General features: G+C 54.8%; 2 protein-coding genes across 2 annotated transcripts in view; both read left to right on the top strand.

Moving 5' to 3' along the window:
- Positions 1-305, top strand: part of LOC101580443 (mothers against decapentaplegic homolog 6) — a 23,545-nt gene extending 23,240 nt beyond the window's left edge. Inside the window, exon 4 of the mRNA XM_023712638.1 lies at positions 218-305. Within this exon, the coding sequence (XP_023568406.1) occupies positions 218-305 (88 nt within the window). The remainder of the gene's footprint in view (positions 1-217) is intronic.
- Positions 306-2,625: 2,320 nt separating this feature from the next.
- Positions 2,626-15,813, top strand: part of LOC111816064 (mothers against decapentaplegic homolog 6-like) — a 49,772-nt gene continuing 36,584 nt past the window's right edge. The window contains exon 1 of the mRNA XM_023712503.1: positions 2,626-2,703. The gene's annotated coding sequence lies outside the window, so the exon portion shown is untranslated. The remainder of the gene's footprint in view (positions 2,704-15,813) is intronic.

Below are 15,813 nucleotides of genomic sequence, written 5' to 3'. Positions count from 1 at the left end.
CACCTGGAAATGGGACTAGGGAGACAGCTCAGCGGCCTAAGTGCCTGCCTAGCAAGTGCAAGTCCTGAGTTTGATCCCAGGTAACACACACACACACACACACACACACACACACACACACACACAGACCACCTGGTTAGAGGAGGTGGAGGCCACATCTGAGGGTTCTGGATTCTCAGGGCTGTACTTCTCTTTCCCCAGCCCCCTATCCCCTAAGGCATGGGGTGCTGCCGGATACCCTCAGTAGTGTGACCTTCGCCATGGGGGCAGAGATGCCCCAAGAGGGTGTGCGAGTCAGTGGCTGATTGGGATGGCATCCCTGGCTTTTGTTCCAGAAAGGTCTAGGGGCCCCTACCTTGGTCTTGGGGAGCTGCAGGCTCTGCTGGGGAACTGAGAAGGTGCAGTCCCCGCTCAGGTCCAGGGTGCCCACCCTGCCGCTCCAGACTAAGCTCGTGTCATGGCTCTAATCTCATAGATGATCCCTAGTTTCAGCAGAGAAAATCATACAAAACCCTGGAAAGTTCATAGAAAAATATAACAGCTTAGTTTGAACATCAGGGCTTCATGCCCCCAAGGGGCTGTCCGTCAACTTGGGACATACCCTGCAGAGTGACCATTTGGGGCAACCATAGAATGTCCCCATTTTATTATGAATGGGACAGTGGAGGCCCAGAAAAAGGAAGTAGCATTGCTGGTGGTCACTGGACTCAGTCTACTCCTGTTTCAATATGGCTTTCAAGCTAAAAATGGTTATTATTTTTCAAATGGTTAAAAAAAAAAAATCAAATGATTCCTGACTTGTGAAAATGGCATGCTATTTAGACTTCGCGTCCAGGGACATAGTCACGCCTGGCCACCTCCAGACGGCCCTGGGCTCCTCCACTAGACAGACCCAGGGCGTAGTTGTTCCGAACTGTCTGGTTGAAAGCTGAAGCTCTTCCATGTGCAGCTTTTGACAGAAAAGAGCAGCATCCCTGAGTTCACTGTTTGGGGAGGCGAGGCTCGAACCGAGTGCCTCCTAGGGGCTTGGGCAGCGATGTGCAAGTCAGGACTGTTTTTATCTTGAGCTGCCCCTCGGGCCCTCTGGAAACGTTGTGAGAGGTGACTGAGGAGGACTTGCTACCCTTGAAAGGTGAGAGCTAGCAGCACCCTTGGGGACTCAGCCCCCTGGTGTCCCCACCTTGGTGGAAGTGGCTCTGAGCACTTGGGGACCTTCGTTATTAGGAGCAAAAGTCTATTATGATGTTCCTCCAGACACATGGAGGGGCTTTTCTTTGTATTTATTTTAACGATTTTCCATGTGCCCCTATTTTCATCGTACTACTTTGACCAGCAGATGACGTTTTTTTGTGCCCTGGTACATAGTTTGAGGGCTTTGTGTGATTTTTTTTTTTTTGGTATTATTTTCTTTTCCTTGCATTGCGGCTTTTCATAAACAAAAAGTCAGTTTGCTTCTGAGCCTCTGTGATCACATGAGACCAAAAAACAAAATAAAACCCAGAATACCCAGTCAGCATCTGGCAAGTACGGCAGAAGAAAAAGAAAAAAGGCGATTTGGTTAATGTTTCATCTTCCCGCTCTCCAGACCATGTGGTAAAGGGAAAAAATTCCTACAGGAGCAGGCGGCCTTCTAGCGAGCTCGGGCCCAGGCTCTCAGTTCTGGCCCTGGAATCCCTGGCCCTTGGGGCTCTAGTAGGCCAGGTGGGGCCAGGCCCTCTGGATCTGGGGGCGCTGGCTGCAGCCTCCCTGCTCCCTTCTGTCCCTTCCCCGCTGGTAGCAGAGGGCCAGGCCCAGGAGCCAGGTCTCAAGCCTGCCTGTCCCAGAACTCAGTGGCCTGTCAGGTTAGCAGCTCCGGAACGGAAGGATTTCCACTCCCCAGCCCGCTGCCCTGCAGGCAGAAAGCAAATACTGCAGGCCACATGAAGGCCTGGAAGCTACTTTTTTTTTTTTTAAAAGAGCACCTTTAAAAAACAAACAAACAAACAGTGTAGGCCTTGAAAATTATGTGACAAGGATGTGCGGGTGCTTGGGAGCAGGGGAGAGGAGCAGGAGAAAGAGAGGGAGAAGAAAGTTAATCTAGGAGCAAATGTTGAGCCCTTAATTAGAGGGGTGTAAGTGGGACACAGTGAAGATGACTGTGGCTTGTTCCAACAGTTTCCCCAGCTCTAGCAGGAGGAAGGAAGGAAGGAGGGAAGGAAGGAAGGAAGCAAGAAGGAACACCTTCAAGAATTTTAATGGTTGTAATTAAGTACAGCAACTCTGAATTGTTCGGGGCTTAATTTCACCCTGCCCGGGACGCGCCAAGTTGCTACTTGCTCAGGCCCCTGAACTTGGGCTCTTGGCTATGTTTTCACACACCAGGACCTCAGCAGCCTGCATCTACCAGGAGAGTTCCAGGCTGGGCCGCAGTGATCCCGGGCAGACTAAGCGTGCTGACAGAAGTTGCAGGGGTCACCTTATGCTTCCTTTGCCAGCACTTGGATGCACGCACTTACACAGACATGCACACGTGTGTACACCCACACAAGCAAACGCGTGCGCACACACACAGACACGTACACGGATGCATCAGAGCATGCAGCCCTGCCAGCCAACTAAGTATTTTTTTTCTCTTTCTGCCTGCAGATCTGTCCGATTCCACATTGTCTTACACTGAAACGGAGGCCACCAACTCCCTCATCACCGCTCTGGGTGAATTCTCAGGTTGGCATTTATTTTGGCGTGTTCAACTGCGGCCAGAGACAGGTGGCAGGGGCTTGGCGGATGTCTTTTGGATGTCCCCTCCCCATTTGGGTTCTCTTCCTCCTACCCCTTGCATAGGAAGAAGGTCAGTGTCCGAGTCACTGTGCCCCTGGCTGAGGGACAGTTGAGTGGAACCCACTGCGGTGTCCCTGTGGAAGGCTGAGGGGCCAGCAGGCTCCAGCTGTCACCTGGCAGGGGATCTTCCCGCTGTAGTGGACAGCATGGCATGGGACTCTGCCCTATGTTTATCTACCTCCTATCCCCACACAGAAAGAAGTACTGACATTTAGGGTCCAAACAGGGCGGAAGTGCAGCAAGAGGAGCACAGGGAGGGGCTGGCAAATGAGGCCTTTGCCCAAAGCCAGAGGTCCCCTGTCTCTCTGAGCACTGGGGCCTGTGACAGGAAGCAGAGAGAAGCCTGGTGTGGGTCCCTAATTCGGGGGCTGTGCCTCGATAATCAAAAGTCCCCACTCCTGTAATTGAAAGCTGCCTGAAGAACCCCTGAACATGGAGGAAGCGGTGGCAGTGACTGGGGATGTCGGGTCCGGAGGGACTCGGCTGGTGGTGCGGGGACACCATGCTGCAGCCCGAGGAAGAAATCTCCCATTAGGGGTGTTGCTGCATGCCAGGCCCTGCATGGGGCCCTTCACACACTAGCTCGGGACTTCTGGGGCAGGGGACCCGAGAGGAAAGGGGACTTGGGGGACGTGAGAGCCTGTGCGTCGGGGTCTGTGTCCCTCACCGCTGTATACTCTCTTTCGATCACTGGCCTTTGATGAATGGGTTCAGTACAGAGTTCGGCCTGTCACCCTCCACTCTAAAGGACTGTCCGCAGCTGCCTGGCTGTGACCCCAGCCCTTCCCCCGGTTGTGTGACCACCTCCAGGAGGGACAGGACTGGCTGCTCTGACCACACGTGTGCAGGGTTCGGGTCCCCTTGGTCCTCTCCTGTCTGTCCCCTGGGCTCCGGTGGCACCTCTCATTGGGTAGCTTTGTTCTCCTCTGTGTCTCCGGGCCCACTTTGCTTTTGAGCTCCTTCCCTTGAACACCGGGCCCAGCGCAGAGAGAGGCTCACAGTGCAGTCCCTGCTTTCTCCTCTGCGCCTATGTGAGCTCCACGGCATTTGGGGCAGGGGGCAACCCGAGACTTTCATGGAGACAGATCGTGTTGTGCTGATGGTCTAGATCATGGGCCCTTCGGACGGCCCCTGGCCCTGCTGTAACGGTGGCGACTTGCGTGTGTGTTTCTACCTGTCTTTCTACAGGTAGTCACATGTGACCCCAGTGTGCTGGGGCTGTGGGTGGGCGGCCAGAAGGAGAATACCCTAGAGCACCTGCCAGAGGCCCTGCCTCCAATCTGTTCCCGGAGACAGCGCCCCCTAGAGCTTGGGAGGCCTGCGGCAGATGCCACCTCCACCCAGCTGTATTAGTAGGTTGGGCTACTTTGGAGGTCCAGTCAGGCAGTGTTTGGGATTTCTGCTCCCTAAAAAGAGCAGGCTATTTAGTACTGGGAAACAAGGCAGTCACTGCTGATTTTGATGCGTGGCTTCATTAAAAAATATTTTGCAAGCGCAAGGGCCTGAGTTCAATCCCCTGTTCTGGGGGAAAAATTTTGCACTCAGTGGCTTGGAATTCTAAGGGTCCAGAAGATTTGGGGAAAAAATGTGGGATTTCCTGTGGCAGGCTGCATGAGATCTCAACGGGCTTTGGTCTGAGCTCCAGGTGGCCTTGGGAAGTGAGTGGCCCATTTGTCTCACTGGTCATCCATACCTCTTCCTAGCAGGATGTGTGTCCCCTCCTGCACTTCCAGACTGGGGGCTGCTCTGGCTGTCACACTTATAGAGGTAGGCCCAGAGGGGACAGGTGCACCCCCAGGTTCTACTGCAAAGATAGACCAAATGGTGGCAGGAGGGTGATGGGGCAGAGAGTCAGGTGGGGACACTTGATGCTCAGAGACTGGCAGCAGTGGTGGCAGTGACAGTAATGACAGAAGATGACATGCACAGTACTGAGACTGTTGATGTTCTCCACCTCTGTGACATCTGGCACATTGACCCCAGCCTACGAGATGGCTGGGACTCTCCCCAGGCTGTAGCTTCAGAAACAGGCCAGCAGCTCAGAGGCTCAGATTGTCCATAGGAGGGCTGGGATGTGAATCCCAGCCTGTGACTCCCAAGCCTCCCCTAGCAAGGACTCCCCATTCCAGACCCAAGGGGCAGAGTGGAGTCCAGGGCGGCCTATCCTCACTTGGGTTCTAGGGAGGGGATTTTGTGACAAGGGGACAGGATATCTCACTGACCTGGCTTCCAGTGTCAAACCCCATGGACAGCACAGATGCAGCTGCCAGGGGCTGGGGTCCCCAAGAGCTGTGCCTTCTGGTGTCTGGAGATAGGCGTTATGTCCCAGCAAAGTGTCCAGGAACCTGGGATGCAGGCTGCCCTTGTTTGTCTCATATGCAAGTATCCTGAGCCTAGTTTGGAACTTACTACTCCACAGTCCCTGTCCTGCTGTCACAGCCACCTGAGGGACGTTGGGGGCTCGGTCACAGGTGCTGGCAGGTGAGGACCCATTGGTGGCAGGGCGGGGCAGCAGAGGGAGATCGAAGAGCTGACAGGACATTGTCAGTCCATCTCGGCCTCTTGTACAAGACGCCCACATAACACAGGAGGAAAGCAGTAGCTCAGGGACAGGCAGCTCCACCAAAGTTGCTTGCAGTGTGGGAGCCAGGATGATAGTAGAATGAAAAGCCCGGTGCTGTCCTTTGGGGAGCCCTCTGGACGCTGGGTTTCTTGTTTGACTCAGGCTCTAGGTTGCTGTCCCTGGGCCTGTTTGTCTTTCCCCTTTTCCTGAACTGCAGGTTAGTTTGGGGGAGTTAGGTGTGAGGCACTAGTTAAAGAAATTCATACGAAGGTGAGAGTGACTGCTAGGCAATCCTTTTTTTTTTTTTTTTTTTGATGGGGGTGAGGGGAAGGCTGGTGCAGGAGGGTCTGGGGATTTGCTTCTGTGGGCTAGGAGAACAGAAGGCCTGCGACTGGGAGTTTATGCCCAGGGTGAGAGAAGGGGTCCCAGCCCAGATGCAGGGTGCAGAGTGCTGAGCACAGAATGCCTGATCCTCTAATCGAGAGTCTATGGAATGGAAAACACAGTGTGAGCTGCCTGTGCAGGAACCAGAAGGCCTTTCTGGTGGCGTGGGAGTGAGGGACCAAGGCTTGCACAGGGCAAGAGCCAGGGAGAGAAGGGGGCCACGCGGGACTCGAGCCGTGGGGTCGCAGCTGGATGTCACATGTGTCCTCTCCCAGCCATGTGTCTGCCCACGGCCACATTCCACGGGAGACAGGGCCTGGGAACAGAGACAGGAGGAGACTTTTGGGCGGTGGTGACCGGCGTCCAGCCAGGACTGCGGGGTGGCGAGGAGGGCGCGCCGCGCGTGCGCTTTGCTACTCTGGCGAGGGTCGCGCGTGCGCTGTGTGACCTGGCCTGGGGTCTGCCGTGCCCTTCTCAGCTCTATCGCCGACCGCCCGTTCTTGTTCCGGGTGGGGGCGTGACCCTGGGGGTGGTTTCCTGCGCAGGCTCTGGCATTGGCTAATTGTGTGGCTCCGCCCACGGATCGCCCACCTGGAAGTGGGGGTGATACAGATCTTGTCCCTAATGGGAAGTGTTCCTTGTGAGTCAGCAGCGGCCAGACTCCGTGCAGGCGGGCTTGGCCATACCAGGGTCCTAGGGAGTGGGCGAGGGGCAGAGATGGACCTGATGCCCTGTCCACCCTTGAGCTACTCACGCACGCACAGCTAGTGGGAAGCGGCGCAGAGGGAGGCAGGACAAGGGCTTGACTCACTGGGGAGGACGCAGCGCAGGAGGCTTCCTGGGAGAGGTGATTGCCGCTGCGACGTGCATTCAGGGACAAAGGAAAGCTCAGGTGTTGGAGAGGAGGCACGTGGCAGCTGGGGCCTGAGTGAGATTTACTAAAACCTTACTACTAAGCACAGGGCGCGCACGTGCCCGTCCAGCCTGGTGGGCCACAGAGGGCTGCCGGGGAGCTGGGAGTCCAGGGTAGCTGGAGAGGGCTCCGTTTGGCCTTGGGGATCAGGAGAGACGTTTGGTGTGGCGCTCCTAGCGGGCGCTCAGGTTGCAGCCCATGCCCCTCCTTCTTCCCCACACAGGGGTCAGGACGCCCGCAGGGGGCTGAGGTCGGCCAGGCTCGGGCAAAGCCCAGGCGCAATGGCGCACGCTTGTGATCCCAGCACTCTGGGAGGCTGAGGCACACATTTGAGTTCCTTTCGAGGCCTAGCGAGACCCTGTGTAAAAGTTAAAATAAAATAAGGGTTTGGGGCGTAACCCGGGGTTGAGTACCCCAAGGTTCCATCCGTGTGTCTGCTCCCCACCCCCTGACCGCAGCAAAGCCCAGCTTCCTTGCCTTGTGCAGGGAAGGGAGAACTCAGCTTCGGCCTCCACACTCGCGGGAGGACCGGAGTGACTTCCGCAAGCACGTGGGAGGGACCAGGCAGTTTTGAGAGGGCCTAGGGTTAGGGATGCAGCTCAGGCGCACAGGCCCTGCCTGGAGAGGGCCCAGCCAAGCTGGATTGGGATGGACAGTGCACCAGAGAAGGTGTCCCATCCCCCTTCCAGAGACTGAGTAGTCTTACTAAATTACCCAGATTGGCTTCAAACTCGATCCTTGTGCCTCAGCCTCCGAGTAGCTGGCAGTGCAGGTGTGTGCCGCCATGCCTGATCCAGTGATTCTGAGCTCAGCTTTGCCTTTCCCTTCTGGGTGACCCGAGGCCAATTCTCGACTGTCTTGGTTGCTTAGCTGATCTTTTGGTCCTTCAGTGCCAGTGTGGTCCGGGCTGTCACCTTAGCACTTCACAGATGGGCGGAGAGCTGGGGCTGCAGGCCTGCAGTGTCTCTCAGCACCTCCTCTCATGACTTTCCAGAAGCAAACTCTACCCTGAGCGAAGCAGTGCAGAGTGGGAGTGTGTTGTCTGAGAGGCCAGGTCTCTCTGCTTGAGTGGGAATGTGGGTATTCAGGGAATCCTTCGTGGAGATGGTGATTCTCAGCTGGATTTTGTAGGGTGACTAGGAGCTTGCCAAGAAGATGACAGGCTGCATTCAGATGACAGGAAAGATGAATCCAGGTGTGATCTCCTTGTCCTGAAAAGTAGAGGAATGGACAGAGCAGAGGGGATGTGGTCACTGTGGCTGGGGAACTCCGTGCTGTACTTGGTGCCTGAGGAACCTCTAGGCCATCGAGCACCAGTTCTGGCCATGGTTTGTATAATGAATGAGTGAGTTTCGGTCAGGAACAGAGAGCAGATAGACAGAAAGCTCATCCTGTATAATATTCGGGACCAGAAGCTCCCACAGAGATGCAGCCCTTCTTTGTGGCTCATCCATATTCACTTGTGGAGCCTTCCCACATCTCTGTGAGCTTGCGAGGTGGTGGCTTTATTGGCCAAATTCAAGGAAGTGGTTATTGGGGCCCAGAGAGGGTAGGGAAGTTTTCGGAGGTCACCCAGCTGGAAGGCAGGATGATCAGGTGGGTTCTCAGGTCTGGCAGATGTCCTCTCTGCCTGCCCTGGGAAGTCACAGGGTAGGAACAAAGCAGGAGCAGCACTCCACTCGCTAAGGGGCAGGACACCTGTGTGATGGGGGGGGGGCTCGGGGTGTGGAATGCTGTCCAGGGCTGACGCCCCAGGACACCTCGTGGGCCAGACCTATGACACTGCTGCTCGTGAATGTCACTGGGCTGCACCCAGCCTGATCGCAGCCCTCTGCCTGGGCCCTGGGCTGCCCTGTCCCCTGGTATGCTGTCCCCAGGTGCCAGAACAATCCGGAGCCTGGCTCGAGAGTTTGCTTGTCAGGGTAGAGTAGCCTTTGCCAAGAGCTACCTCTTCAGTGCAGGAAATATACCCTGAGGTGCTTCGCGAGATGTTTTCATATTAAACATCTTTCCTGCATGGCCTGCAGCTGCCAGGAAAGCAGAAACCAGCGCTTTCTCAGTTGCCCTCGGTGGAAAGAATTCCTGATATTTGTGGGCCCGGTGCCCTTGCTAAGGCTGGCACCCCAGCCGGAAAGGGTGAGGCCCAGGGCTGGTGCTCTGCAAAGCTGGGACCCGGGGCCTGAGGGTGCACCCATCCTGCCCTTGTCAAGGTTCCTGGGTTTGGAAAATCAAGTCTGGAGTTTGGAGTGGATCTCAAAGCCACCAGCCCAGAGTGCCAAAGGCTCCTTGTGACCTTTCTAAGGGGAGTGTGAAGGCCCAGCATGGTGAGGAACCCCTGACTCCAGCCCAGGGGAGGCTGAGGCAGGAGGGTCATCTTGAGCTTGGCCAGCATAGTAAGACCCTGTCTCAAAAAATAAAATACAATAAAAGCTAAAAGGGGAGAGAAACCCATAGCTAGGCCTGGCAGGTGGCTTCCCTGTCCCTGCCACTCATCCTAGTGGCCAGACTGGGCAGAGATGTGAGGAGCCTATGTGTTGGTTGGGGAGAAGGTGACCAGGCACTGTGCTCACAGGGCCTGGGACTGAGCGTGGCTGGGCTGCCCTGGAGAAAGCGAGCATGAGGGTTTTGGTGGCATCTGTGCCGAGGCCTGCGGGTGGCAAAGGGTGGGCACTGCTGTTCCAGTCTGGCCAAAACGGGGTACCCCAGCCTCCTCTGCAGACAGCTGCTGGATGCCCCCACTTTGCACCCGTACCTGATCCCCTCTGTCTGGGCCTCACTGCCCTGGGGTGAGAAAGTTGTATGGAGTCAGCAGGCCTTGTCCCAGGGCTGGAGGGGAGGAGGGACGTCCCCCAGGCAGGTTCGGGGGGGCATTTGTGGTGCTTGACCCAGCAGGGTGGCTCTTGTCCACCGTGTGCCTGGCGCAAGGCCTGGGATTATGCCCAGATTCATGAAGGGTGTAGCTGCTTTGCCCCACCAAGGGCTCAAGCCAGGTGGGCTCCAGTTCATGTTGGGGCCAGACAGAGCCTTAACTGCTATTTAGCCTGGGAGCAGCCAGGCATGGGGGAGGGCGCAGCCTCCTCTGTGTCCCCCATTGCCTCCTCGCTCCTGGAGCAAAGGCCAGACTGGGTTCCAGAGACTCTCCAGGTCTCAGGCAGCATCATGTTGACAGTACAGGCGGCCCAGGTTCCCGTCTGCCTCGTGTGTCTAGGTCATCTTTTTCACCCGCTTTCTCAAGTTTTCCATCTGTATAATGGGTCTATTGGCCCACCTTGCTGGTCCCCCCCCTCACACATTAGATAATCACAAGAGCCTTGCAAAGCTCAGATGCACTCCAAGGATGCCTAGGGTGGGGCTGGGTGTGGGTTTTTATGGATTCCCCAGGGGTAGGCTGCGAGGCATCCTGGTCATGCTAGGATGCACGGACGGATTGGGGCCTCAGACAACAGGCTGCAGCATCAGCTTTTCTCTGATGGGTGTCCTTTGTCACCAGCGAATAGTTTTCATAAGTGCCCATGCCAGGGGTCGCTGCTGTAGCCCAGATACAGAGACGGCGTGGCCTCAGAAGGCCCCTTCCATGTCCCCTTCCAGCCCTGAGGTACCAGAGCACTGTGCCGACTTCCTCTGGGCATGGTGCCCTGGAGGCTGAGGTGGGGCTTTTTGGATCAGCCTCTGCTTTGGATTCAGTGCCCTGGATGTGACCGTTGGTGGTGGCGGTGTCCTAAGGGACTGAGCCGTCTGACCTGTTGCCTCTGGGCATCTAGAGCTGCAGGTTTTGCCTCCTGCCACCAATTCTGTGCCCACCATTTCATGTTTCGTGGCTGTAGGACTTGCTTCTCATGGGTGTGTACCTAGGAGTGGCACTGCCGGCCAGCCTGTATTCTGGGGACCCCGTGAGTAGGTTTTTGACAGAGCAACTGATACCAGGCTGTAGCCTGTTATTATTAGTGGTCTTGTTACTGTTTTTCTGAGACAGTCTCGTTCTAGCTGAAGCTGGCTTTGAACTTTCAGTGATCCTCCTGCCTCAGCCTTAGGAGCACAGGGATTATATTCATGTGCCACCATGCCCGGTAGGCCACTGGCATTTTAGTGAGAAATCCCTTAGGGGGATTTTGTTCCTGCTGCCGAGGAAGGCCAGCACCAGTCCTGGTCCCCTCTCCATGCTGCAGAGCCCAGCGCAGGCCCAGGGTCACCAGTGCCCCCAGACCTTGGTCCACATGTGGGGTGCCCTGTCTGCTGCTCTGCCCCGGACTCCCCTCTGTCACTGTGGGGGGAGAGTTGTAGCTGCACCTCCTCTGCTGAGGCCGTGGGCAAAAAGAAAGGAGAAAAGAGTGAAAGGAGCTAAACTTCGGCAGAGAAGTGTGTTTCCAATAAACCGGGCCTTTTACCGGTAGCCAAAACAGTGCATTCCTGTACCCGGGAGCAGCGGCCGGTGTGGCCTTTGTGGCCATGAACCCTGCTGCGAGTCGGGTTAGGACTGTCCCCAGGACACACAGGGAAGCAGTGTCCTTTGGGTGCTGGGTCCCCGGGTTTGGGGGTGACCTGGGCATTTTGTCAGCGACCTGGCTGAGGCCCAGGTGGGCTCGCGCCCACGCCGGGGGACAGCACACGACTTCCCGAAAGGGAAGCACAACCCCCCGTGGGTGCTTTGATGGGCGCGAGGTGTTTATAGGTTTGATTCATGACCAAGTTACCAGGGTTTTCCACGGAAATAACTTATTAAAGGGGCTGTGCACACAGCAACATTGAAGTCTGGAGGTGGCGGGCATCAAAGGTGGCCCCGGCTGGCTGTTGGCGTTTCGGGAGCCCCCAGCTGCGGACGCAGCCAGGCCGCAGAGGGCCAGTGAGGGGGCGGCCTGGGCTGCAGGAAAAACACTTGGCCTTTAAGCAAACATACCCTAGACAGGCCAAGACTCAGATTCACGGAAAAAAGGCAGGCCCTGGATCCCAGATTGGCCCGCACCAGACCTTCTGCCTTGTCACCAGGACAGGGGTGACACGAACGGGGCTCCCCTCCGAAGGAAGCTTCGGGAGTGCCAGGCTGGTGGTAGCATGGGCTGGAGGACTGTCAGGCTCTGCCCTCCCCAGGAGCCCTTGCCTTTAATTTAATTCCTTGTGATTTGCTTTGGGGGCTTCCAATTCCAGGAAGCCTGAGGGGATCGCATGTCCCGAGGTGGCCTCTCTTTTCTGAGCGTTTGGTGACTTTCATGTCCTGCGGCTGCTGCACGGGTCAGTGGCACCCCCAGCCAGGCCATGAGTGGCTTTTGGCCAGACCCTGAGTCTGCCTCTGCCTTGGGCTTGTAACCAGGAAACAGTGGTCCTGGGGACCTGGTATGGTCCACCTTGTGCTGGAGGGCGGGGTTTGGAGTCAGGTGTGGGCAAGCGTGGTGCTGTTACTTAGGTCTGGCCCCAGTGAGAGGGCTTTTGCTGTCATTCATCTCTTTTGTAACGGTGAGCACCCGCAGGCTTACAGGGGACAAGCCACATGCCAGGGAATGCAAAGCGAGGGAGGGATAGAGCAGGGGTTTGGACCCAGCTGGGCTCCAGAGCTTGTGTTGGGGCAGAGCTGTGCCCTCTCTCTGAGCTGGCGGGGTCCCCACCTGCTCCCACAGAGCTTGCAGGCTGGCTGCAGCGCAGGCTTTGCTGCTGCTGCTGCTGCTGCTGCTGCTGCTCTTTCAGTTTCAGAAGTACTCTGCATACTTCAAATTGCTCCGATGGCTGAGCTTGGAGGAATTCGGGCGGTCACGTGACTGTCACCCATGACGACAGAGAACAGGCCCAGAACTGAGCTCGCTGGCAGGGTGCAGGCCCCAGCTGCCCCCTCCCCTGGTGCTGCCTTTGTGTAGAGAACCATGTGCACCCCCCACAGCTCCCCAACATTTTCTGGTATGGTTCTGTGGTCAGCCGCGACTCCAGCCCCTAGCTGCTAGCACTCAATGACACGTATCTTGTCTCTGTAATTTTGCTTTTTCCAGAATATCCTACAAATTATACAGCAAGTAGTCTTTTTAAATTATTTCATTTAATTTATTTGTAGGTAGCTAGTACAGTATCTACCGGGTCTCACTATGTAGATCAGACTCATAAGTGGTACTCCTGTTTTTAGCCTCCCAAGTGCTGGGATTACAGGCACATGCCCCCATGCCCAGTCTCAGTCGCTGTGTCCGCGGGGCCAGCACGGCACGCCAGGGGTCAAATCCTGGTCCCTGCCGGCTGAGCTAGTGGGCCACCCAGCAAGTAGCCTTTTACACAACTAACTTTACTTTTTTTTTTTTTTTTCCTTTTTTGGCACAGTAGTGGGGACTGAACACTGAGCTACGTCGCCAAGCTCTTTTTCATTCTGAGATGGAGTCATTAAGTTCCCGGTGCTAGCTTGAATTTGGCTGTCCTCCTACCTGGCTGCGCCTTGCGGAGTGCTGGGTTACAGGTGCGCACCAGAGGGCCCAGCTTCCGCCTCTCCTTTCATTGTCCTGCATGGAGACTCAGCTGAGTGGATACTTGGGTGGCTTCCTTCTTTCCCTGTCTGCTATAAACATTTGTGTTCAGGGTTTTTTGTTGTTTTTTTTTAAAATTTCATTTTTGTGTGTGTAGGTTTGTGTGTGACCCTAGTTTTCAGTTCCCTGAAGTAAGTACTTAGTAGGATTTCTGCATGTGTGGCTCAACATTTATCTGGTGGGACTGCAAGATCCAGGCCGTGGGGTCTGACTTTGTTAAAACCTGCCAACCTTGCATCCTCCCAGCAGCGTGTGAGGCTTCTAGATCCTTCCCCTCCCCTGTACTTGATGTGGCCCATGTATTTTTACTTGAATTATTCCATAGGCAACGGCTTTAATTTGTGTCTCCCCACTGACTAATGGTGTGGAGGTTGTCCTCCTCTAGCCTATCAGAGTCCTTGGCAAATTTCCTGTTCAAATCTTTGCACCATTTTTTTTTACATTGGGTGTTTGTTTTCTTACTGGATTTTAGAGCTGTATATGTTCTAGCCACCAGTCATATCCAAGTGATGTATTTTGCAGCTATTTTTCTCCCAATCTGCGATTCATCATTTCATTTTCCTTGTGGAGTCCTTTGAAGAACAGGAGGTTTTAATTCTGCTAAAGTTCTGTTTATCAGTTGTTTCCTGCTAGGAAGAACACAGCAAAACCCACAAAGATTTTTCTCCTAGAAATTTTAGGTTTAGGTTTTACATGTATGTTTATGAACCGTGTGGGGTTAGCGTGTCCTAGAAGGTGTGAATATGAGTGAGTCCAGATTATTTATTTATTTATTTATTTATTTATTTATTTGCGGAACTAGGGATTGCACTCAGACCCTTGTGCTTGCCAGGAAAGTGCTTATTCTACTGAGCCTTCTCCCCAGCTCCAGATTATTATTTTTTTAATTTTGTTTTTTTACATATGAAAGCCCAACCATTCAGGTACCATTAATTGAAAAGACCCATACTTAGAGCTGGTGAGATAACTCAGCGGACTAAGCACCTGCTTAGGCAAGTGCAGGGCCCGGGGCTCGATCCCTGGCACCACATACCGCACTAGCCCCACTCCCTGGTGCACTAAGCCGGTGACCAAGTTGGGGCATGGTGGTGCATGCCTGTAGCCCCAGCACTGGGGAGGCTGAAAACAGGAGGATCACTGTGAGTCCAAGCTGCATAGAGAGACCCTGAAAAAAATACAGACAGACAGACAGAAAAAGACCTAGACCTTTTTGTCTGGAATTCTGTTGGTTCCTTTGTCAAAACCCAGATGATTCAGGGGTGGTTCTCCTTCTGCACCCTGCATGCTGTTTCATTGTCTGTGTATCTATCTGGTGCTGCCTGGTCTGGACACCAGTAGCTTTTTTTAAAAGTAAGTTGTGAAACCAGGTAGTGTGAGTGATCCCAATTTATTCTTTTTTGCTCTTCTAGGTGTTTGCAGTTCCATGTGAATTCTTTCTTTCCTTGTGTTTGCAGTGTTGGGGATTGAACTCAGGATTTTGCAGCACTAGCCAAGTGCTGTATTACTGAGTTACGTCTGTGGCCCCACATAAATTATATTTATTTTTTCTCAAAATTTTTTATGTTTTCATGGTGGGCTTCAACCCTGACCTTCATCCTGGGCTACAGAGATGCCTGGCCCTTTTTCTCCACTTTTCAGTTTGAGAGAAGGTCTTGCTGAGTTTCTCAGGCGAGGCTCAAACTTGCCATCCTTCTGCCTCAGCCTCCCAGATTGCTGGGCTACGGGAGCGCACTCCCCACCCCCCGGCCCCTGTGTAAACTCTAGAATCAGTCCACTGTCTTCTACAAAAGGGCAAGCTGGGGTTTTGATTGGGGGTGCCCTGACTCTATGGATCTGTTTTCCACACACAGGCCTCACGCGGTGCTGTTAAATTTGTGCTTATTGGGGGTTCAGGTTTTTTATGTGGTGCGCTTGTGTCCCTGGGGCTGATGCTGGGGCTGAGGGCTGGGGCTGGGGGCTGTGTTTCAGAAGAAGAGTTGGAAAGTGAAGAACTCATTCCCTGCCCCACCGGGCTCTGGGGAATACTGCCCCTGCCCTGTGGATTTGTCCCTCAGTGGGTGGTTGTGATTCCTCTCTGAGAGGAAGCGTGGAGGAGCTGGATTGGATGCCAGGCAGCCTGGTGTTCACAGAAGCTGCAGGTTGGGACATTTAGATCACAGCTGTGGTCTTGTTGCAGGCGATCTTCTCTTTTCTTTATTGATCAGAGAGGACAAGGCACCTGCCTGCGTTTGCACAGCAGCTGGGGCTTGTCCATGAGCTCCGCAACCCTGCTGGGTGTAGGATGGGGCAGTGCAGCCCCGCTTGGTGGCCCAGAGGCAGGAGGAGCAGGTGGTGGCCTCAGCACCGCAGCCCAGAAGCCTAGGCGGCCTCCAGAGCGCTCACCCTCAGAAGTGGCCAGTTCAAGTTTGGCTGTTTTCAAAGGGTACAAGCTTGGAAATGTGAGTTGTGGCTGATCATACCCAAAAGTACTGAGCACAGAGTTTAAAGCTCTTTTAAGTCTTTGGTTTGGAACAAGGATCTGGGGACACTCTGGGCCCAGGATGGGGACATGGCCTCCTCACCCCTCGGATGTCCTGGACAGACTGGGGAACAGCCTGGGCACAGTGCGGTTCCCTCCTGTGCAGAGCTCCCTGAGCGATTCTTGC

Source organism: Octodon degus, unplaced genomic scaffold, assembly GCF_000260255.1.
Source record: "Octodon degus isolate 3935 unplaced genomic scaffold, OctDeg1.0 scaffold00026, whole genome shotgun sequence".
NCBI classification, from domain to species: Eukaryota; Metazoa; Chordata; class Mammalia; order Rodentia; family Octodontidae; genus Octodon; species Octodon degus.
This window is presented reverse-complemented; position numbering and strand designations above follow the sequence as displayed.